Source organism: Artemia sp. Qi Xiang Cuo, chromosome 14 (assembly GCF_049724085.1).
Source record: "Artemia sp. Qi Xiang Cuo chromosome 14, ASM4972408v1, whole genome shotgun sequence".
Lineage (NCBI taxonomy): Eukaryota > Metazoa > Arthropoda > Branchiopoda > Anostraca > Artemiidae > Artemia > Artemia sp. Qi Xiang Cuo.
Genome location: NC_142807.1, coordinates 21,503,301 through 21,527,237, shown reverse-complemented (window position 1 = coordinate 21,527,237; position 23,937 = coordinate 21,503,301). Strand labels below are relative to the sequence as shown.

At 34.2% G+C, this 23,937-nt stretch overlaps 1 protein-coding gene across 4 annotated transcripts in view; it reads right to left on the bottom strand.

Annotated features, from left to right (window-relative positions):
* Positions 1 to 23,937, bottom strand: part of Nup160 (nuclear pore complex protein Nup160) — a 109,852-nt gene that overhangs the window by 47,255 nt on the left and 38,660 nt on the right. For all 4 annotated transcript variants that reach the window (XM_089100345.1, XM_089100346.1, XM_089100347.1 and 1 more), the window contains 5 exons: positions 23,196 to 23,368; positions 20,817 to 20,977; positions 11,741 to 11,983; positions 7,974 to 9,156; positions 4,483 to 4,670 (listed from right to left, as the gene is read on the bottom strand). In XM_089100345.1, the coding sequence (XP_088956471.1) occupies positions 4,483 to 4,670; positions 7,974 to 9,156; positions 11,741 to 11,983; positions 20,817 to 20,977; positions 23,196 to 23,368 (1,948 nt within the window). The remainder of the gene's footprint in view (positions 1 to 4,482; positions 4,671 to 7,973; positions 9,157 to 11,740; positions 11,984 to 20,816; positions 20,978 to 23,195; positions 23,369 to 23,937) is intronic.

Genomic DNA, 23,937 nt, shown 5'->3' with positions numbered 1-23,937 from the left:
AAATGGGAGAGGATGGCTTAAAAAGTTAGAAAATCTCCGGCCTAAGGTATTCCTGAGATACGCCTTGCACGTATGGATCATATTTTAAATTTAGTTCAACTTTTCCCTCAGTATTCCTTGAAAGTTTCACCTTCATACCCTTAGCCTTATTAGTAGTAGGGTTCATAATAGGTGTAACAAGAGCAGCAGTAGTAGTATACAAATATTAACCTTTGGTCAGTAGAGCATCCCATTCATCATGCCCTGGAAGTTCGAACTGAATACTCTAGGCCGTTCTTCATATACTGCTGATATGTCTTTTTCTCAACCGGTATGAACAGTCTTTTGTGTCTTTTGACTACTTCAACATCCCCCTGAATTTTCCATGGAAATTGTAACTTAATATACTCAGCCATAGTAGTAGTCGCAATAGAAATAGTAGTTGTGGTATTATATCAAGGTTGGGTCCATTTGCAATACTTTTATGTTTTAAAATCCTTCCCTTTTTTCAATCCTTGAAAACTAACTTTTAGTATTACAATTCATACACAAATATACCTTTATACGGATCCATCTATTGGCTGATGATCAAAGACAAGGATTGGCGTCAAATCAATAATTTCAATCTAATTAAGAAATTCTGGCGTAAATAATTAAGAATTCCTGTTAATGCATCATAAAACCATTTAATTTATAGTATTTGCTTTCTCTTGGGACTCGTTTGAGAGAGAGAAGGATTTATTTATATTGTTGAGATCCTTACTGTTGCTTTTCTTCTAACCACGTTTCGTTTACGGTTGGATATGATCATCCCTGTCGCTTATCTTCTAACCGCAGAACATAATTTGCCCATTATATTCGTTTGAATTTTGTTGTGATGCCTGTTGTCGTATGTCTTCTAGTGGCAGATATAGTGGCGGATTATTTTCGTGCATCATTACCTGAGTTATATTTCCTAACATTTTCCTCTTGGCTATTCAGATTCATTCAAAATAATGTGCAATTTCGCATGACCTCATAGATACAAAAACAACTTCTTTCCCAGCTTTTCCCAGTTGTTATATTTTTGCTAATTGCGTTGTTATGTAACTCAATAGCAACCAGGAATGTTTCAATGAATAACATTCTGAAATATCAAAATTATGCATTGCCATAATAATCGCTGTTTTCTTTAGTTTCAAGTCATAGCGTGGCAAATCAACCATTAAGCAGAAATGAAAATTTTTTGTTCCACATTGAAAAGTTGGGCGCTATGTTTTCAAAGAGCACCCTCCAGGAAGAATAATAGAGGAGACGAAAAAGTTAACTGTTCCTCAATCGCATGGGATAATTTTTCGCACATTTTTATCACGTCTTAGACATCATAAACTGAATGGTATATTTATCTTACTAGTCGCTACAGCCCAATGGAGTAAGGACTTTCCTTCGGTTACGAAGGATTTGAGCTCAACACACTCTGTGGTAACGATTAAAAAAGCTTGAAGACATCGTCGATTGAAAAAAATCCAAAACTGCCCTTATACTTCTTCTTCTTTAAATTCTTGGAGTAGTTCCGATACTCTAAGATTTTTTTAAAAGATCATCTTTTGTCAAAGCAATTACAGCTTTAAACTCTTCTCTTGTCACTTTTACTTGGTGATTTTCAAACCAACATATTTCCCTTGTTGATCAGGCCAAGGGACAGTAAGTTTCCTTTATAGAGACTTTGGACAAGGCGGTTCTAATAGTCTACTTCTCGGTTTGATCTGACTCTATTTTTTGTAGTTATGGATTATTATATTTCTTAGTATTGGATGTGATCGTCTCTTACTAGGTTGCTGCAAGCTACCGCTGACAACCTGGATTACTAGGTTGCCAGCTACTGCTGCAGCCCAGATTACAAACAGGAAAAAGCCTATGGCTTTTTCTTAATGGGAATAGTAAGTCACGATCCTAAGTTTGGCACCATACCCTAGATAAGCAACTTTCTAAAAGATGCTTTCATTATCTTAACTTTTAGTTACTATGTGCAGTGGTTCGTTCTATACTATATTTCAGCTATATCCGATGAAACTTACATAGTCCCCATTTACAACGAACTATATCGCATTCTGCGTGTCTAATACTATCTTATCGAAACATAAACTTGTAAAAATATTTCATTCAATTATTACGTCAAATATGAATAAAATCCACAATAATTGCGTCATTTATCAAGCTTGTGCAAGAGAATACAGTTTTTTTTTGTAAAAAAATGATAATATTTTAAAAACTATTTGTTGTTTAATTACAAGAGGCACTAGAACTTTTTCATTTCCGTTCGAAAGAGCCCTCTCGTGACATTCTAGGACCAGTGGGTCAATGCGATGACCCCTGGAAAAAATAAAATAAACACGCATCCGTGATCTTTCTTCTGGCAAAAAATACAAAATTGCACTGTTTTGCAGATACGCTGCTCTCTGATACGCTGAATCTGATGGTGTGATTTTCATTAAGATTCTATGCTTTTAGGAGGTGTTTCTCCTTTTTCAAAAATAAGCTAAATTTTCTAAGGCTTGTAACTTTTGATGGGTAAGACTAAACTTGATGAAACTTATATATTTAAAACCAGGATAAAAATTGGATTTTTTTTAATGTATCTGTTGCAATCAAAATTCCGTTTTTTTAGAGTTTCGGTTACTACTGAGCCGGATCACCCCTTTCTTACAGTTCGTTGCCACGAACTATTTGATACCGCATTAGTTACAATTAGACCGTTATACATACAAAACTGGAGCAGTCTATAACCACTCATATTTTCCTTTCCAACACAGAATTTATCTAGGCTAAGACACGATCTACCCCATATTCTACTAACGTGGACATTAAAAATCCCCTAATATAAGAACATAATTTTACCAAGGATCCTGTTTCTTTGTTCATGTAGCTGTATGTGTGCAATGTTGTAGTTAAATCTAATTTGGATTTTATCGAAAAATGTAACCATAATGTAGCCCGGGCATAAGTTTGACCTAAAACCGTGCTTAGTGGATCATTTATTAGGCCCTATGCTATATTACAAAGTTAAGAGTTCAACACGAGAGGCCCCATCAACTGCAGAGCCCTGGCAGCTCGCCCAATTCACCACCCATAGCGCCAGCCCTGTTCAGTTCAAAATGACTGAATCCGTCTGTCAAAATGTCGGTACCATAGCTCTTTTATAACGTAATAACGGCCCAAGTCAAGTTTCTATGCTACTTAAATTGTTGAAATAGTGATGGCGTCAAGAAGAGCAATGGGTCCACCATTCATATCACAGGCGAAAAAATATTCTGAAGGCCGTATGAAGCGCATAAGTTGGCTTAGAGCCAGACAGCAAGAAGTCACGGGGACCTCCATTTGAATGAAAGCTTTGTGTAATCCTGAGTCCATCTTCGTCACCACATGGGTTTTTCCTTTTGACGGTACTTTTCTATCAACAAGAGTCGGAGACCTGCACTTTCAAGCCTATTACTTCCTATTAATTATTATATTCATGCACAAAAATGTTACACTAAAATGGGGAGGCAGTGTATAATAGATAATATAGCTGGGAATAGGTTATTCAGCCAAACAAAGTCCACCAGAGCAAACAAATCTCAAAAGAATTATCCATTAATCAAAAAGTTTAGTAGAATGCTGCGTCGTTTACTAGGCTATAATTTCGTCGAGGGGCATCATTCCTCAAGGTCACGCTGCAACGCTGTTCGCAGTCAAGATTCTGTCTAGGCAAACTCGTAGAAGGCAAGCAGAGTTTCCTTTTAATGGATAGATAGATAGATAGATAGATTTATTCACACGAAAACCCTATTGGGCCATGGTGACATACACAAAACAAGCGAAAAAATACAACAACAAAAAACGTAAACTTAAAAAAAAAAAAAACTATAACTGATTACTTAAGAAAATCATTACGATGCCTGATACCTATGGAAGAATTTTCCAATATTAAATATATCTAAGTAACACCTACTTTTCGAAATTTCCAAAATCCAATCGGAAGAAGAAGAAGATAATCCAAAACGGAAGAAGTTGATTACAGAGCAGAGTCCCCAGACCCTCTCATGACACCAAAAAACCTCCAAACTTGTATACCCAGCTGTTGTGTACGAAAGAAAACGTAAAAATTTCCATTTTTTTAAAACACTTTCAAGCTCAATTACGGTAAAAAAAAAATCTATATACCACAGAGGTTACCGCAAAAGGGTGTTGCCGTACCTTATTTCCTCTAGTGTTTTCTTTTTTAGCTGCATCAAGTGACGCACTGATGAAAAGTAAAAAAAAATCTACAATTGAATTTTCTAACTTGAAATCATAAGCATTATTTTCTTAACGAAAAGCTAATTTATGAAGCCCATATTAATTTTCTAATTAATACTAACTATAAATTTAGGTTTGATTATGAAGTAAATTACGACTGAAATAAAATAACAAATAAGTTTTCAAATTAAGGAACATTAAGGCAGATATTCGAGTTACCTCACTCACAATATTCTATAATCTAACCTTCATAATATAATCCAAATGCTGGGTATTCCTAGTTTCTTGATCCTCTTCTCCTCCTATTGATTCATCATAAATTTCCTCTTGAATAACTTCCCTGAATACCTTTTTCTTAAATCCCTCTATGAATAAGTCACAAGCCTTTACCGGCTCTCCGGACAGATAGATTGCTAAAAATTTGTAGACCAGATCTTAAAAAAGAGAAAAAATTGAAAAAATGATTCGCAATAAAAATATAGATTCAATTTTTTTCTATCAACATTTTTTTCTATCAAAATAGTTACTTTCTTCGATTCTTTTCACCCAGTGCTTATGTTCAGTAAGTTGCAAGACGATCGAAGTCAAATTTTGACTTATTTTTGGGTATGACAATTCAATATAACAAATTGTTTTCAACGGTTTTTATTTTCAATGGGGTCCCCTTGCTTTCGTCTACATGCCCTGTAAGCTTACGTCAACCGGAGGAAACAGAAGCTGCTCGCTCAGTTTCAGATGTCACATTTCAATATGACTAAATTTCAAAAAGGATCTGTCTTCATTAAGGTCTACCCAGTGACCCAGCCCTGTCTACACGAGCTGTAAGTTTCTGGCCTATTACAGACGATACAAATTTAAGAGCCATTTTCGGCGACCCGAATCGGTACAACCAAAATTGGTGTTATGCTTTTGTCTTTATAAATCATGATTGTTTTTTCTTAACATATTTTCGTTTTGAGGACTTACTGTACTTAAAACCATGTGGGCCATGCCCTGAGGTTCCTTTACATATATGGTTCCTCTTGGCCCGGGAACTTGCAGTTTCAAAATGATTAGAGACCAATAGGCTCTTGACCCATTCCTGTCCTAATAACACACCGTTCCAAACAAAGTGCACGGTCACCTTAGTCCGGGAAACAATCCTTGAAAGTTACAAGCCAATCGGGAAAAAATCGGTCCATTTTTGGGCCGCAATTGTGATGGTTCCCGTGCCTAAGACTGTTTGCTGTAAAGTCCACTTAGCCTTACGGTTTTTGAGTATCAAGTTGGTCAGGCAAAAGCCCCTTTCTAGGATCCCATTTTGAGGCAATCCAGTACTTTTTTTTTCCTTTTTTTGCGAATCAGAGTCGCCATGACCCGAGGAATTCTAGGTATGAATACCATGCTAATCGGAACAAGCAATTCGTGTCTCCTGTTTTCGACAGGCCGTTCCCACCAGCCCAAATTGTATTCGTGGTAGCCGAAAATATACTATATTATATGACATAAAATTTAAACAAGAGTGGAAGAATTAAGAAAAATGTGCCCAGGGGCTTCTTACTGGAGCTCAGAAAGAGTTTTTTTGCACAGGGTAGGTGAGGTATTTTAGACATTTAGAAAACAGCCAAAACATTTTGCGGTTTCAGCAAAAAATATTACGCATTTTTAAAGAAGAAACCGAAACTTGGCATTATCTTGAGCACCGAATAAGACACGATAAAAGGGGTTGGACCCACCAATAGATAAGAGGATGAGCTGTGATAATAAGGAGGTGGGCAATAGATAAGGTGGTGCTTTAAAGGGGTGGGCAGTAAATATAAATTTTAGCTGAAAAAATGGTGCATAATATCTTCTGAATTGCCATATCTGATATGTTGATTAATTGAATTGAGTGTTCAAAAAATACACAGCATCTCATAATTACACAGCGCTGGCACCTAAAAAAAAAATAAAAAAAGTTTTTTAAACTAAAAAAAAAAGTTTTTTAAACTAAACTTAAAAAAAAAGTTTTTTAAACTAAAAAAAGTTTTTTTTTAATTCTTTAAAAATGAAGCAAAAGGCACTAGATTAGATTTGGACGATGCAATAAAAACTATTTGAAGATTTGAGGGAACCTGCCCATTCCCATTCAAGAGAGGCGCCATAAACTTCAAACAGGATAGGATGGAGGAGGAAGAGGTATATCCAGCATAGCTACTACCTCCGATGGCATGACACTTTGAGGTGCCGAAAGCAAGTCGACAGTAAACAAGTGCTCTGAAGTGACATTTAGCACCCTGAAGACCCGTCGTATGTGCGCACTTCAGTTCCATTACATATTGAAACTTTTAAACTATCTAAACTATCTCTTACTATATTTAATTTTTCCAGAGTGGGGAAAAGGTAAGTAGGTGTAAATACTTATAAACCTATTTTAACAATAATCCATACAAAAAAAAAACGATTGAGGCACAAAATTAAATTAAGTGGCCATATGTATGCAGAGGTGAAAAACAGCCGCACTAGAATCTACCGGAGGAGCTTTCAACTATGACGAGAACCGAACCTATTATATGGCAAGACCTCAAGACTAAACGTCTTACAAACAACTTAAAGTTAAATTAAAAATATTTGGATTTTATTAGATATAATTATATTAATATTAAATATAACTTTAAAAAAATAACTTAAAATTTACCTTAAAATTAACTTAAAAAATTAATTAATTAACTCAAAATAACAGGAGACCTCAGCTTCGCTAGGTGAAACGAAACACATTTTCTTTTTCTTTTTCGCAAAACAAATTTAATTACATTTAATTTTATTCACTTCTGACAGTAAAACCATGGGTTTATTGGACATCTGGGTATTTGTGACGCCGTTCACATAGAAAATGTACTTTCCAAAATTAATTTTCCCAAAGAACGGATTTCCCAAAGTCGACACCTGTCTAGACCATATTCCACACCGGAAAATGAACAATTATATTAGGACGATCAATCTAATTAAACAAAAAATAATCACCAATCCAATCTCGGTTCCCTGGGATACAATTATTATTGAGATTTCCTGCCACAATGCGTAGCATTTAATACGAAGCAATTAAAAATTCAAAACTCACTTCACAGCTAATCAAACAGGTATGTCTTTCTCAAAAAGCTGGGAACCATATGATCCGTCAAAAACCAGAACGCGTTTTGAAACTCCTCTTACTTATGATCTTACTTATGGCTTTTAATTTTCAGAGGTCTCTTTAATCTCTTTCAATCTTCAGCCTTTAGACGATTTATGAAAAATATTAAGGGACTGGGAGGGAAAAACGGATTTTCCCGAATCTTGATCTATCTAGATCGTTTATTTCATACCAGGAAATGGTAGCGTGGCAATTTTCACATAAATTTAGTGCTATTTTTTAGAAAAAATAAGGATAAATCAATTTACATACAATTATTGCTGGTTTAGTAATATAAGATTTATTGTTTTAAATTTATTTACTAATTGAAAGTAGTATAATTTATTTATCTGTTTATTTTTTTTTACAAAAACAGCAGACAAAGTATTTTCTATTTTAAGAATTCATTTCTTAAAATAAGATATATATTTCTCTTTTTTGCCCAGCACAAGCTATGCATTTAAAGTTAATTATCTGACTTTGATTTTCGTTTCTATGTAGGCTGGAGCTTGTATTTTTAATATAGGCTGGAATGGTGGTAAAACTGTATTTTCAAACTGTAGTACTAGCTTGAGCAAAGAATTTTTGATGGTGCAATTTTACTTACCTGACTGGTTTCCATTTGTAAATTGCTTCTCTGTATAATGAATATAAGTCTGTAAAGCCACATATTCACAAGAAGATATCAAAGCAACTAAGAGCTTGACCGGCTGAGCCAAAAGCTGTGCAATTATGCTCCGTCCGATTGCAGGAAGGAGGACATCAATGGTGACATCTAAGGAATAATCACGTCTTATATTCATTGCTGCCATCTTAGAGCCATAGCTCATAAGGTAGAGGTCAGCAAGATTTTTACTGTTTTCCGTGCCACTAAAATTGTATATTTCTGCAACTTCTTTCACCAATGGTAATTTTTTAGTATGAATATGCTTTACCATCGCTTGCAAGTTAGAAGATGGCGTTTCGCAGAGCCATTTCATTAGCCAAAAAGCTAGAGTATGTTGACTAAAAGCAGCTTTGATTGTGGCATTTATTGCTATTTCATCTCGACTTTGAAGGCCAACAAACTTGCGTCTCATATTCAGAACTTCAATTAGAACCAAAAGATCACGACAGAGTTCGTAGCAAAATTCAGCCATTTGTGAAAAACATCTTTCAGCCAAGGATTGCGAAAAAGATGATGCGAGCTTCTGATTAGGGGCACAACCTATATCATCAATTGACGGTGTTAAGAGTTGGGCAATCACTTGAAATCCAGTATTGATTGAGGAGACGTTGCTAAGGAAACGGGAGGTAACAGTGGTGACCATCCCGTGCTCATCATGCAGTCTATTTGCAACTTCAGCAGCAACTTCGAATGGCTTTGTTCGTCCTTCAAGCAACTCCTGAAAAAAACTGTTCTGCCTATCAGCAAGAAACTGTCTTATCTCGTTTAGAAGAAGTTTTATTTCAAAAACTGCTTGGACTTCCGCAACTTCCAGATTTCTAACTTCAGATATTGCTTCAAGGGAAAATAATACCTCCAAGTCATCCTTTCTTCTTATAACACCCACCGCATTGCGCCGCAGAAGAAGAATTAACCCAGAGTCAATGCTAGAAAATATGCTCAGCGGCCAAGTAATATTCGACTCATTGGCGATACAAAGCTCTCGGAATTCCTTCCATACATCAACAACATCTGCTTCTAAATTGACTGCCAAGAGCTGGTTGAAACGGTTTTGAATGGCTTCCATTACCATTTCTTTCATTGTCCCTTCAACTATGTCTAGTCTGTACTTCCGATTAAAATCCTGGAAAAGAAAATAGTATCAAATACCTTCGCTTTTTTCGACCTTCTCTAATTTCATTAACACTGTGAAATGGTAATAATATTCCATATATAATTCTGCAATAAGAAATGTTCGAGATTTTTCTCCGTGAAAATTTCAAGAAAACAACTAAACATCCAAAAAATATATATTTTGGCCGAAAATACAAATTTCGGGGTTTGAACAAAACTTTCTGAAAATTTTCAAGCCACCCTGTATTGACATTGCTAGCTACTACACTTAGAAATATACTTTTGCAAAATTGCAGAAAATAAAAATTTGAAGAGTCATGCAAGTTTAAAGTAATCGTTCAAAAATAATCACTATAAGAAAATTCGCAAGTTTTAAAAATAGGGAGCATGTCACTGAAAAGAAATATAATATTTCCAAAAATTAGTCACCAGATTTCAACAGATGTAAAAACCACATAGCAAAGGCTTGAATCCTCTGCCTCCAAAAAAAAGTAAAAACAATCAAAAATTTCCTGAAAAAGATAGTTTCGCAAGCAAGTTTATTTTTTTGGTACTTTTTTTCCTGAGGTACTTATATCGAACCATGGGCCAAAGACCATCAGAAGAGAGCTCATCCGAACATAAATTTAGAGCTTTAATGTCTTTTAAGCAACAAAAGAATATAGTTACCCTTCATAAGAAGCCAGAATTTTAGTCAAAAACTTCTTGGGCATTGGAAAAAAAAAACGTCCCAAAATTCTGAAATAGCCATTCGGTCCAAGCCTTTAAATGTCAGCCAAAACATGGAATTTTTTTTCAAATGCTTTAGAGGATAATTTAAGTTCCAACTCCCAGACAAGTCTCAAGACGACACGACAAAGAACCGATGAATATATTGCTTAAATTTTCAACTGATCCCTGAGTTTCCATAGGTACTGACGAGCTTAAACAGGGATTGTTATTTACAATATTTATGCAAAATGACAAAAAAAAATTGTAAAGATAAGATCTAATCTATAGTGTTTACACATCATCATGATTTCAATCACTCAATCAATTGTCAATCAATAGATTAAAAAACAAACACTTCAACATAGTTACCCCCGTAATGCTCTACGGTCAGAAAAAAAGGGGAGGAACAAAAATAAAACAAATAAACCTGCAAGTCTCTTAAAGGATTCCCCAATTTAAGAGACTTAACACAAGAGAAAAAAAAAATACAATCATCCACCTCAAACAAACCGAAAGCCACAAACTAGGCAGAGGACTACCGCAAATCCACCACAAAATAACCCAAAGCCACAAACTAGGCAGAGGACTACCGCAAATCCACCACTAACAAACCCAAAGCCACAAACTAGGCAGAGGACTACCGCAAATCCACCACAAAAAAAAACCAAAGCCACAAACTAGGCAGAGGACTACCGCAAATCCACCACAAAAAAAAAAAACCAAAGCCAGAAACTAGGCAGAAGACTACCGCAAACCTTAAAGAACGCTGAATTACTGAAAACGAATCAACAATTGCAAGCGAGATATTTAGCAGGGAATAGTGGTTACATTTGAGGGTTCAAGGTCCATTCCCGCCATACGTGCTTATATATGTGCCCCTAGGCTTTGGACACTATTGTGGGTCCATCCACTCCTATGAATTTCCTCAATTTCTTATAGGTTTTGTCCTTATTTTCAGGCATGGACTTCAAAGATTATTTGAAATTTGTTGTGTTTTTCATGAAGGTGTCCAAAGCGGGAGCTTTTAACAGATCGGAATGGAGGAGGGGTCAGACCCCTCCTCCTGATAATCAAGTGCTGTAATAATGGGAGTCGTCTTGTATCAGTTGGTGGTCTGTTTACAGTCTCATTCCTGGCTTTTCTATAAAGTTGCCATAGTCATGCTCGAAATACAGTGAGCGAACTTTATTTTACGTTATTCTACGTAAAATAACGTAATTCTAATAAATACGTTATTCTAACTTTATTCTACGTGATTTTAAGTGAATAGGAGTTAGACATTTGCGAGTTCGAACCTGCAGCCTAGAAGATGTACCTGATATCAGGTACGACACGTATGGGGGAGGGAAGGGGACACCCCATGGTTATAGCTTGTCGTTATAATAAATTGAGTGGATAAAATGGCAGTGCGAAGTGCCACTATCCACTGACTCTATTTCTTTTCTTTCTTTTTTTTGAATAGGGGAAATGGGCTGATGGAAATATATGACAAAAAATCCATGAAAAAACATTATCTCAGCTGGTAAAAACAAAAATTAAGTAATTTCAAAAGCAATATCACCCAACAAAGTCAGTGAAAATAAACAGCCAGTCGGTAAAATTCCTTCCCCTTTCTCCCCCCCCCCCTCTAAAAAGTTTTTCTAGTGACGCCTCTGCCTGACATACGCTGTGAAGTACCTAAATTGACTCCCAATAAGACAAGAACTAAACAGTTATATACAATAGCAGCAACAGGAGCAGTACAGTAGCTTATAACTAAACAGTGTATAAACAGTAGCAGTAACAGGCTATCATTCCAAAAATCATTGGTGTGAATTCTATAGATCGGACAGTTTTCATAACAAATTGCTGATGCTGATAAGTAAAACAAAAAACAGACTTACCGTTAGGGCACGAAATATGGACTCTTCGCAGTAATTATACGGTTTGAATATGTCACTCAAGTAAACTTCAAGAGGGTCTACCTGATCAATTGAAAGATTAGTAATACATTGTTGCCAAATATCATCTTGTACCCATAGAGCATTTGTTGATACTAGTGACACATGGGCAACCTCATGTCGACCATTTTCTTCGAAGAGTGCAAACAAGTCAGATACTCCGCATGAAAAGTTTACAAGGTTTTTCTGAAAAATAAAAATACTCAATTATTTCATATTTAGCGAATTATATCTGTTGACAAAGATTTTGGCACATGGAATGCTTACATCATTCATATAGTAGCTTTTCATGCTGAATTGAAATATGTAATCAGAATTATTCTATAACCCATATTTTTCTTTTTCACAATACGGGTACTGAGGCTTGGTATTTGTGAATTTTTATACAGTTTTATTATATATGAGTTAGTGGCGATAAATAAAAGTTCAAATAGGGATAAAATCCTTTTAATAGACAGTGATGATGATAACAGTGATAGAAATTCACAAAAATACCAGATATTTCGGTCACATATGCAGTGACCGTCATCAGTAGTAAAACTAAACTAAACAATTTAGTCTAGGGATCGGGGTTTAGAGCAAATTTTCGTGAAACTCTTGAAATAAAGAAAATCTTATTCAAGCACATTGCTTTGAATCGGGACACAAGTGAAATCGAGCTACATTCCATCTACGATAATTTATCAAAATCTGAGAGAGTACAGTTCAATTCACCCAATGTAGTTGACCTTTGTCCAAGGGCTTTATCATTGAACGCTAATAAGCCGAATCCAAGAAGATCAAAGAGGCTAGCTTCTGCCTTTGCTTTGACAACAATTAGAGATTTAAACAATATGTAGTTTTATGATTTTGTATATAAACTATTGTTTTAAATTGTTTTAGTTTAGTTATGCTACTGATGACGGTCAATGCATATGTGACGGAAATATCTGGTATTTTTGTGAATTTCTATCACTGTTATCATCATCACTGTCTATTAAAAGGATTTTATCCCTATTTGAACTTTTATTTATCGTCATGGAAAGGCAGTGTGGCCTCCGAAATTATTTGCGAGTTAGTGTTGTTAACGCATGTGTATAATTTATAAATTGTTTCAAAAACATCATTCTGTCTGAATAAACTATAGCTATTTTTCTTTTCCTTTTTTCGGATTAGTGTAGCTTTAGCGATCAGTGTCCCCTTTGGGAGCCCTGAGTAAAGAGCGAGTGTTTCTATGTATTAGTGTCTATGTATACAGTACCATCTATGCATTATTTATTAATTTTTTTTTACCTGACCGCTTCACATGAAAGAGGTGGCCGTATAAACTGAAGAGAGGACTCATTTGATTGGAAACCGAAAGTTCTAACTACTATATTTTAGAGTTGTAAGTTATTAGAAATAAAATAAAATGTAATTTTTCACATAAAAAAAAATGGATTATTCATAACGACACAGAAAAATAGACAAGTCTTTCATTTGTGTTTCAAACATATATAATGATATAGCACAAATAGATTTGAAAGGATAAAAAAAATATATAATACGAAAATATAAGTAAAATATAAAAAGTACTGAAAATATTGATACAACTGAAGACATTTTATTTATTTGTAGTCTTTTTTTTCATTTTAGCACGAAAACTACAATAACTTCTAAGTGGTCTGGTCTAGTCAACTAAACCTATCTAATCAGGGATGTATCCCAGCGTTAGTGTGTGCGGTTGTACACAGCAGATGATATTTCTTGATCCAGCCCCCCTTCCCCCCAAAAATACGGTTAATGGCCCTAGCGGGATGTTTCCTGATTCGGCTCCCCCCAAAACAAGAAAAAACATAAACAAGGCAAAACAAACAGGAACAAACACAAGAGCAAAAACAGGGGAAAAGGTAGAAGAAATAAAACGAAGGAAGACGGGAGGGAAAAAGCACAAGAGCCAACACATGAACAAAAACAGGAATAGATACAGGGACGAAGGAGCACAGGAGCCAAGGAGCCGAAGAATTAATAAAGGAATAAACGCACGAACGAGCACAGAAACAAATATCGCAAAAAGGAGCCAACGAAGATGCTTAAACCATTACTTCCAAATAAATTGGGGTTTGCAGAATATAGGTAATAGTCAGTTGGTGAATTTTGATAAGCTTTATTTATTAGAATTGACGATGAGAACATAAATTCCCATCCGTCCATGTCCAATCCGGCTTCTGTGGTGTAATGGTTCCTTAGATTCTTTTCATCACACCATCTACAATGACAAGTTCGTGCTACACTTGTAAAGTCGATAGAATCAAAAAACACTATAGATGTTGTTCGCTCTTTACTAGATTTCAGCTATGAAAATCCGAAGGTTTTTTCCTCTACGAAAGACTATGATGGGCGATGAAAAATTCTATGCTATTCATATCTAGTTGTACCAGCAAAATGTATTAGGACAAAGAAGTAAAAGCTAGTCTAAATGACAATTGCAAGAAAATGCCTTAAAAGCCATGAAAAGTCTTAATTAATTCTTTATAGGTTGGAAATAGACAAATTTATAATTCAAAAGAACTAAAATCCGCAGTTGGTCGTATTAATATGAGAGGAACAAATTTTCAGTTACACTATGTATGTCACGCAACTGTCCAAATGATTGGCATAAATAAAGGTCAGCCTTTTTTGTGAAATCATAAGACGCCTAACTATCGGGAATATGTGTTAAATTTATTGAAAGCCTATTAAAATCTGGGATACAACATGTCTCTAAGTATGCATTTCTCAGACCCTCATCTCGATTTTTTGCTTACTAATCTTGGTGCTGTTAGCAACAAGCAGAGAGAACTTTTTTATCAAGACAGTTTAGAAATGGAAAATAGATATCATGGAGAGTGGAATGAAAACATTGAGAGATGTCCCGGTTACTAAATACAGGAGAAAATCAAAGGCAGTTAGGTTTTAGGTAATTTTACTAACGTTATTTTATTCACGTAAATATACTGATTTCTCAGAAAAATAAAATAAAAAGTACTTGTACATTTATTTTCAGTACTAAGAGGTGTTTGTTTTCCCTATGTGCCACAAAAAAGTCTTTTTTTGCAATCTAGTGTCATTAATATTAAAATCTGGTCTTGACACCACCCTGGCACTGAACACAGACATTATTTTCCGCCAAAAAGTCTTCAAAATTACTTAGCATATATTTCATGGTTCGTTTTAAAAATTTTATTAAATTCAACTTGGATAACGACTTAAAACTTGTTCAATTCTGTTTCCCATCAATAACTTATTCGTAATATAGAAACGACCTTCTGTTGCCAAAGTTGTTGGCAAAATATGTTCAGCACAAGGGCTACGCTACAATCGATTTGAATATTTTTATCCCCTTTTTGTGTTTTAGATTGCGTGATGTTGTCTAGTAAGCGCCGTCTAAAAATTATTTAATATGAAAATGTGTTAGAAACCAAAGTCTTTACTATTTAATATATATCCAATGAAAACTGTTGTAGCTGATACCTGCACTTTACTGAAAACAAAATATATTTTAGACATTTGCTCTTTGACAGTTATAACAATACAAACTAAACTGCTGAAATTGCCAGAAATTAGTATCATTATATTAATAATTAATAAAACAATTCATAATAACTAATAAATAATTAATAATTAAACAGTCGGTCTACTTTCATGTTATGGTTATTCTTTGGTCTTTCATCTTGCTCGTTATTTTTTTTATTGTTCATTTTTGTTGTTTTTATTATTGTTTTTTTATTTTTTTATTGTTGATGTTTTGACAAATAAAAACCACAATGTTCTAAACACATATTGTTTTTAAGGAAATGCAAGTGAGACTCAAGCCGTTTGGAGGATTGGAGAAAAAGGAGGGGAATTAGCCTCAAAATGGCTCAAATGGCTCAAAGGGAATTAGCTCAAATGACATTCTGGCCTTCAGAAGTTTTAGGGGACACTAGCCCAACTCCTGTTTGTTGTAATTTCTATTCGTTAGAGTTTTGTTTTGATTGATCATCTTAATTTCTCTTTATTTTAGGATTCATCTATAGTATTAGTTCTTGTCTTTATGTTTGATGTAATTACTCATTTTGATTTCTTTTTGTTTATGGTTTAATTCATCCATTGACAGTAATTTCTGTCCGTTTTCAGTCTAGATTAATATATTATTCTATTTTTGCTCGTCTAACGTTTTAATATGACGTTTTACTTTTCGTTCAAAATCATCTTTTGAACGAATTAATAGCTAAAACAGTATTATCAAATCAAATAAAGACAAAATCACAAAGTACACAGCTACACCTTCACAAGAACAACCTGAAAATGGAGTAGAATGAAAGAGAAAAAAGGAAACTAAAAGATATAAATTCAGGGTTGCCATTAAACATAAATAAGGGAAATGAGCTGAAAGTGAACCAAACATCTTCAAATAAAGTAGAGGTAACCAAATATAAAAACAAAATCTTAAATAGAACTATATGCAAAAAGAGAAAAGGTGTAACTACAAGTCACAGGGAGAAACAAACAACATTTAACGCTACTTTTGAAGAATAATGTAAGCATCTCAAATCTGGTATTGTATATTCAACAATTCATACTGCAAATAAATTAATAAAGAACTGATTAATAAGGTAAATTAACTAGGTAAATAAGGTAAATAATTAAGGAAAATTAACCCCTCAGCAGTTTAATTAACTAATCTTAATTCATCGCAAGAAATTCGATTTTGAATTATTGAAATAGATTTTGAAAAGAAAATAAATATTTCGATTTATTCCTTGGTTTTACTGGCAGCAAATTGTCATCTCTTTTTCGTTGTCTTACCATTTCCCCAATTGCTAATGTATTTCAATAACGTGGAGAAAAATATTGTCATAAAGTGAAACAAAATTCAAACACAAATAGAGATTATAAATTCTCTTAGTGCTGCAAAAAGAACAATTTTCAGCCTGCTGTAAGCATTGTAATAACTGTCGAAATAATTTTGTACTTAAAGATGAATCCTCTTATCTTGTAATAGCCCTAAAAATTGGAGATCCCCACTCGGAAAATTCCTCCACACACAAAATTGAGCTGCCAGAGAAAGTACAAAATAGATACCTCAAAATGTGTATCAGATATCCCAAGGGGTAACAAAAGGGCCAGACATCAAAAACAGCTTTAGGACACGGGGCTGGTCAGTCTCCAATCACTTTTGACTTATAGAAAAGAACTAGAACTCTCAACTTCCGATCGAACGAGCATTCTCTCAAGTTTCTACGACCACGAGGAGGAGGTTGGGGATGAGGAAGGGGCAGCCCCCCTTCCTCATCCCCATGCGCAACAAATTCCGCTATATTTGGGGTTTACTGTTACTCTTTTCTTTCATAATAACAGCGTAGAACAGAAATATTCACAGAAATCAAGGGGGATTAAATATCAACTTCTACTTCCAACCCCAAACCCTCCCTTCCTTAGAACTAATTCTGTATTTACCTGAAGGCTCAATAAGAGTTTGAATGTTTTGGCATTAAATACACCATTTGAGGCATCCGACCCCTCCTTAACAAGAGTGAAAAAAGGGCTTGGGAGGGGGTGGTTGCCCTCCGGTCACTTTTAAATCTTAAAAAGGTCACTGGAACTTTCGATTCCCAACTGATTGAACCCCTTCCAAAGTTTATACGGTCATCTTTCCCATAAAACCCTTATATATTAACAATGTGCAACTTGCATAGCTTACAACTCTTGCCCTGGCGGCTGAAAGAGGGAAGGGGGGAGTGTTGTCAAACCAGGAGGCATGGTAATTTGACCATTGAATTATTTTTAACAAAAGGGCTATCTCAAAATTTTGATCAGATGTGCTTGGGGGGAAAACGGTGTGGGTGGTGGCTTGTTACCCTCCAATCACTTTTGACTCTTAAAAAGGCTACTAAAATTTTTAATTTGCAATCGAATAAGTCTTTTCCGAAGTTCATACGACCACCCCTTCCATATGAAATACCTCTGAGAAAAAATAAATAATAAAAATAAATAAATAATGAACCCTTATGGCTCTTTACTATGGGTACCGCTATAGTATTGCCTGTGACTTAAATAGGTCAGTAGAACTTTCAATTGTCTGTCTAATGAACATCCGAAATTCTCCAGAAGGATTATAAGGGGAGGGAATTTTCCCGGGGGAGCGATGATTTGGGCAAAAATTGACGGGAATCTTCCAAGCCAGAATATAAAACGAGGATAATTTAACCTAAGCTGAAGCAGATGAATAGTAAAATGTCAAAAGTAATGTCTCATAAATTAGCTCTAGGTTGGGACAAGAGTAAAGTTGACCCATCACCGCAATCTTTTGCCAACTTTGTTGCTATTGTATTTGCCTCCCAAAGTTGAAGATATACAAACTTTTATCAGCCGATCCAGCTTAAAAATTGATATATTTTTTTTTTTCGTCGATCTCTGTTTTTTTTTTATATTCTCCAAACCATAAGAAAAGAATTGAAAGCGACTAATGCCGAGATCAATGCTTTAATTGATTTTTTTAATTTGGGAATGAAAAAAACTAAAATAAAAGAATACAAACTCTTTTAAGGCTTGTTTGATTTTTTTTTAAACTTAAATAACGCTTGAATTTTATGTCACTCGTTTGGTGTATTTTCAGCTAGTTTATAAAAATTACAATTTGTTCGGGCTTTTCTTGAGGTCAATAAAACATATTGAAGTGCCTCAACACACAAATAGACACACCAAAGCTTGCATAATTTACAGAGTAACAAGTGCACTTGTGAGGGACACTTAAAAAAGAACGTGTTATGTTCGTTAACACGTTAATATCGCTAGCCCTACTCCTGTCTGTTGTAATTTCTATTCGTCAGAGTTTTGTTTTGATTAATCATCGTTTTTGTTTTGATTGATCATCGTTAATACGATTATTAACGATGGAACGATGTGATATGTTCGTTTTTTTTTGTTGCTTCGTACAGAAAGTATGATCATAGAAAGTTGGGAGATGGTTCATTCGACTGAAAACTGTATATTCCAGTCACAGTATATAAATAATAGACAGTATGATCGTTCCCTATCTCAGCCATTATAAAAACCATGACGGAGGTGCGAGTACCCCGGAGAACGTAAAAACATAAGCGAAACTAGATCTTTTCACGGGTAGACGAGTCAGATTTCTCTTGAACGCGAAACTTGGCTTCAAAGTTGTAACACTAAATTTTAAAGAATATAATTTTAAATTAATATATTTCAATACGTATACCAAAATCGGTAAATAGAAGTGCAATGTTATCAATAGATGTTTTTAGGAATTACAAGTAGGTTTCGAAGTCTTGAGTTGGTTTCAAAGGCATTCTGAGAAAGCTTCTGCCAAAATACGTGTTCGAGGAGTAATTGGCCCGCTGATGGCAGATCAAATGAGAGGAGCTGTTTGTCCGCGGCGATATATATATATATATATATATATATATATATATATATATATATATATATATATATATATATATATATATATATATATATATATATATATATATATATACATATATATGCTACGAAAACTTTACGAAAAAGAAAGTTTTTTTAAAAGAAAAGTAAAGGCCATATTAAACTTAAGATCAGTAGAAATGGAAGCCTACAATAACTCAAACTCAAAACAACCAGAAATTATTATTAAAGAATAAAAAAGGAAAGGAGAATAATTGGTATGGCGGTAACACTGCATATATATTAAATTTATATAAATGTATATACTGTGGGCTGTTATAATGCAAAAGGCAAATATAATATTGGTTTAAGAATGGAAAGAAAAACAAAGAATGAATTTACAACGATAATCAAGTTAAAAATAAGTTAATCCAAGTTAAAATCAAGTTAAAAATAATTAGAACCCAAGTCCTAAAATTGGTCTCAATCAGGAACCCTTATTGGTATTTAAATACACAAAGTGCAAACATTTTCAAACAGAGGTGTTTATTTTTGAAAGTTCAGGAAAAGTCTAAGAATTTCATACAAAAACTATCATACATGCCGATGCTAGCTCTTATCTCGGCTCTCCTCCAAAACAGGTAATTAGCCTTTTTCAAGTCACACACGAACTACAATCTGAGAAAATAAATATTACGACGTGAAAAAAAGAAGTGATAAACCATCACATCTATTCCGCCAGTTATTAGAAGAAAAACAAAGATCCTCTATCAAATTTCGAATGACATTTGTATGGCCCGAAAAAAGAGCATAAACGAAGAAAAATTAAATGAAAATTAAAGAAAATAAAAGGAAAATAAAATAAATGGAAATCAAAGGGAACATTTTTCCTTACCAATAAAAAAAAATAATAAGAAAAATTTATGACGCTCTCTGGCACAATATTACTGTATGAAACCACAGACTATTGTGAAACCTAATAGATAATAAATGTTACATCTATCTGGTTGCCCTTTTCTGGTAAACAATTTTGTGGCAAATTCAAATGCTCTCGCCACTTTGTGGATCCCTTTCCACTATAATATGTCGGGTATTTATCTGTTTCAGTATTGATCAGAAGTAAGTCTTATAAAATTCCTTATTTTCAAATATTTCATCAACCCCCCGCCCCCTTTTTTAGAAATCCTACAGAAGCCAATGAGTTAAGTCTAGTGTATATAAATAATAGATAAAGTCATAATTAGTATATAATTTGAGTCATACCTGTGAGAAAGGACAGTTGCAAGCCATTTCGCCGGCTCAACAAGTTTCATTTTGTCATACAATTACGTATAATTCAATTTCGAACAATTTTTCAGTGTCTGACAAACACACACTAACATTACTAACCCGCTAATGAAAGAGTAAGTGGGAGGAGCTGTTTGTACACACCGAGAATGAAGCGCCAGAAATCATCTACGGTGAACTTACTGTTATATTATCTTTATATAGTGATTCTAGTGCTATTTTTAAAAGCCAAAAGTGACTGATTATAGGAAGATACGATTTTTCAAAAATATACAGAAAGAGCGAGAAGAGAACAACGGAAGAAGGGAAAGAGAGAATAAGAGAGAGGGAAGAAAGAAATAGAGAGGCGGAGGGAAGAGCTTACCTTAGCAGTTTGTATAGCAAATTTGAAACTGAAAGTGAATACGCCACCGACATATGCAATTTCATACACTTGAAATTCTTTCGAGTCTTGAAGGGAAAGACTAACTATTAAGTTATTCATGTCTTCGGGATCTACCCAAGATGCCATTTTATGTACATTTTCTGGAAAGAAAAACTACGTTTGAATTAAATAGATCCAACAGAATTTGATGTCAATCAGCAAATTGAAAATGCATGTTTATCCCCGAAAATATAGCACCAGCATATTTAATATCGCAGATATGACTACGGACACCCCAGAAAACTAATCTGGGTGAGAGGGGTAGAATAATGTCGTCAATCTTCGGCGATTGTCCAGAAAAACCACTCAGTAACTTCTAAGTATTTTGCTGTGGGGACTACTTTGACACAATGAAAAGTCAGTTGACCCCTTTGCAAAGAAACCTCTAAAGCAAAATTTTTGGATTTAATCTTTGGATTTAAATACAAAGATAATGAATCCATATTAGGAACAAAATAAATTGTTATCACGTCTTAGCACATTTTAAACTAAAAATGTATTCGCGTTTGAAATTCAAATGCAGAAAAAAACGCAACAAATTGTTCCTTTCATTTTTGTTCCACTTGATTTTCGAAGTTATACTCCGAATAAACAAACACACAGACAAACAGACGAACAAAGGCACACCTGATATTCGTCGGTTCTTTAGCAAGCAAGACGTCAGCATTCTAGTGGTTCTAAAATTATACTGTATAATTGTCCAATTTTCTAGTTTTATTAGCTTTCACTTATTCCTCAGCGATTCTGATTCTCTCTCTCTTCAGCTCCCATTACTCACACTTTGATATTCAATGTCATTCCTTTCATTGCAGCATAATTAAACAAATTGAATATTGAATAAAACAGATTGGATATTGAATTAAATAAATTAGATAGTGAACTAAATAAATTGAATATTAAATAATTTAATTAGCTAATTGAATCAACGGTATAAACGGAGTTAAAAGAAAGCAGCGAAACAATTCTAATGGTTCCACAATTCTGCAGTATTTCAGCTTGATTAGTTTAGCTGATTCTTCAGTGCACACAAAACCAGAAACAGCATTATTTAAAAAATTGAATACTGAATAAAATAGATTGAATATTGAATTAAATAAATTAGATACTGAATTAAATAAATTAAATATTAAATAATTTAATTAACTAATTGAATTAATGGCATAAACTGAGCCAAAAGAAAGCAGCGAAACAATTCTAATGATTCCAAAATTCTAGAATATAATTATCCACATTTTCAGCTTGATTAGTTTAGCTGATTCTTCAGTGCACACAAAACCAGAAACACTGATTCGCTGACTTTTTGTCGCTGCCCCACCCGTTCAGGTCTTTGGCCCTTTCAAATAAAGCGATTGCTATATCATTTAAAAGATTACTACATCAGTCTAGGTAACATTTCTTAAACACTATCTTCTAGTAAAACTTTTTTTAATTTTTACAAAACTTACAAAATTTACTTGATAGTTTAGAACGATTCGCCCATTTAGAAGATTCGTTCCAAAAGATTTCACATTTCTATCTTCAGCAGTTGAGCTGCACAGAACAGAAGGCCACGTTGATACTAAATTTTGAGATATACATACAGTACATTATATGTGTGAGAACAGCTAATACTGTTGCCATAATTAAGGTCTCGTAGAAGAAATTAAGCTAAAAACAACAACACATTTAAAAACTACTTTCCTGTATGAAGACACTAGGGCAAATTAACAAAGACTTCTTTCATGCCATTAGGCCCCCGGTCCCCTCCTGAATCCACCAGTGTGTATATCCAGAAATTTTATTTTATTTGTACCATTTTTCTTAAAAGAGCGGAATTTCGATTGTCGTAGATTACTGATGACGGTCACTGTATGTGTGACCGAAATATATTGTATTTTTGTGAATTTCTATACACTGTCTATTAAAAAGGATTTTATCTCTATTTTGAACTTTAATTTTTTCGATTGTCAATCTGGAGTTTTCTGAAATTGCTCAAAGCATAAGTTTCAAACCTCAAGACTTTTAAAGTGTAGGCTATATATCCTCTCCCATCTAATATTTATTTAAACTTCTAAATAATACTAAAAAAAACGAAATCTAGTTATAAATCAAGGTATATGTATAGTACATTGTGTGTGTGAGAACAGCTAACGTTGTTGCCGTCACTAAGGTCTCGTAGAAAAAATTAGGTTAAAAAAAACAAAAAACTTAATAACTACTTTCCTGTATAAAGATTAAACACACTAGGACAAATTAGCAAAGACTTCTTTTATGACATTAGCAACTGGCTTTAATTGCAGGTATCTATAAATTTTATATAAATATGAAAAATGAGCTTACGTCCAATAGCGTAGTCTTTTTTTTCGAGTTCGTAGGTCCCTTTGTACTCATGAGTGACAGCGTTCCAGACGTGGAGTTTGATGTCGTGAGTTAGTCCAAATATCAAAACGTCATCATTAGAAAAAGACACAATTTGGACAGTATCAACAAAAGACGCTGCTGACTTTCCTGATCTGAATATATAAAAAAAATGCATATTACGTCTAATGTACTTAAAAAGTAAATAACTTATATGTAGTTATTAGTAAATGATGTATAATATGATATGGAGAATGGACGGAAACTGAACTAGAATTAGAATAAAGACAGTGAAAATTAGAACAGGCTGGAAACTCAAGTTGGTATCAGGGAGAAAAAATGGAATATTGAAAAAATCCTAAAGATATATGGTGTGGGTAAGAAAGTACACCGCTTCGGGGCTCACTCCTCCCCAGAAATCCTAAATTTTGACAAATTTCTGGGCAGTTCTGACGAAATTATAAAAAAAAATTTGCCATATTCTCATTATTGGCCGTGCCCGCCACAAAAAAAAAAACCTGTGCACATGTCTTGGCACGGATCCAAACGTCTCTTTTCAAACGTGCTTGGATGACAGGCTTTATGTCTAACCGAAATCGATCCTGAGAGGAAGATTATTCACAAGCAAATGTTTAAGAGTTGGATGCTTTCCATTTTACAATCTCCTTTTATAGTATTAATTAAAAAAAACTTTTTCCACAAAATAAGTTTTTCAAAGAAAAGT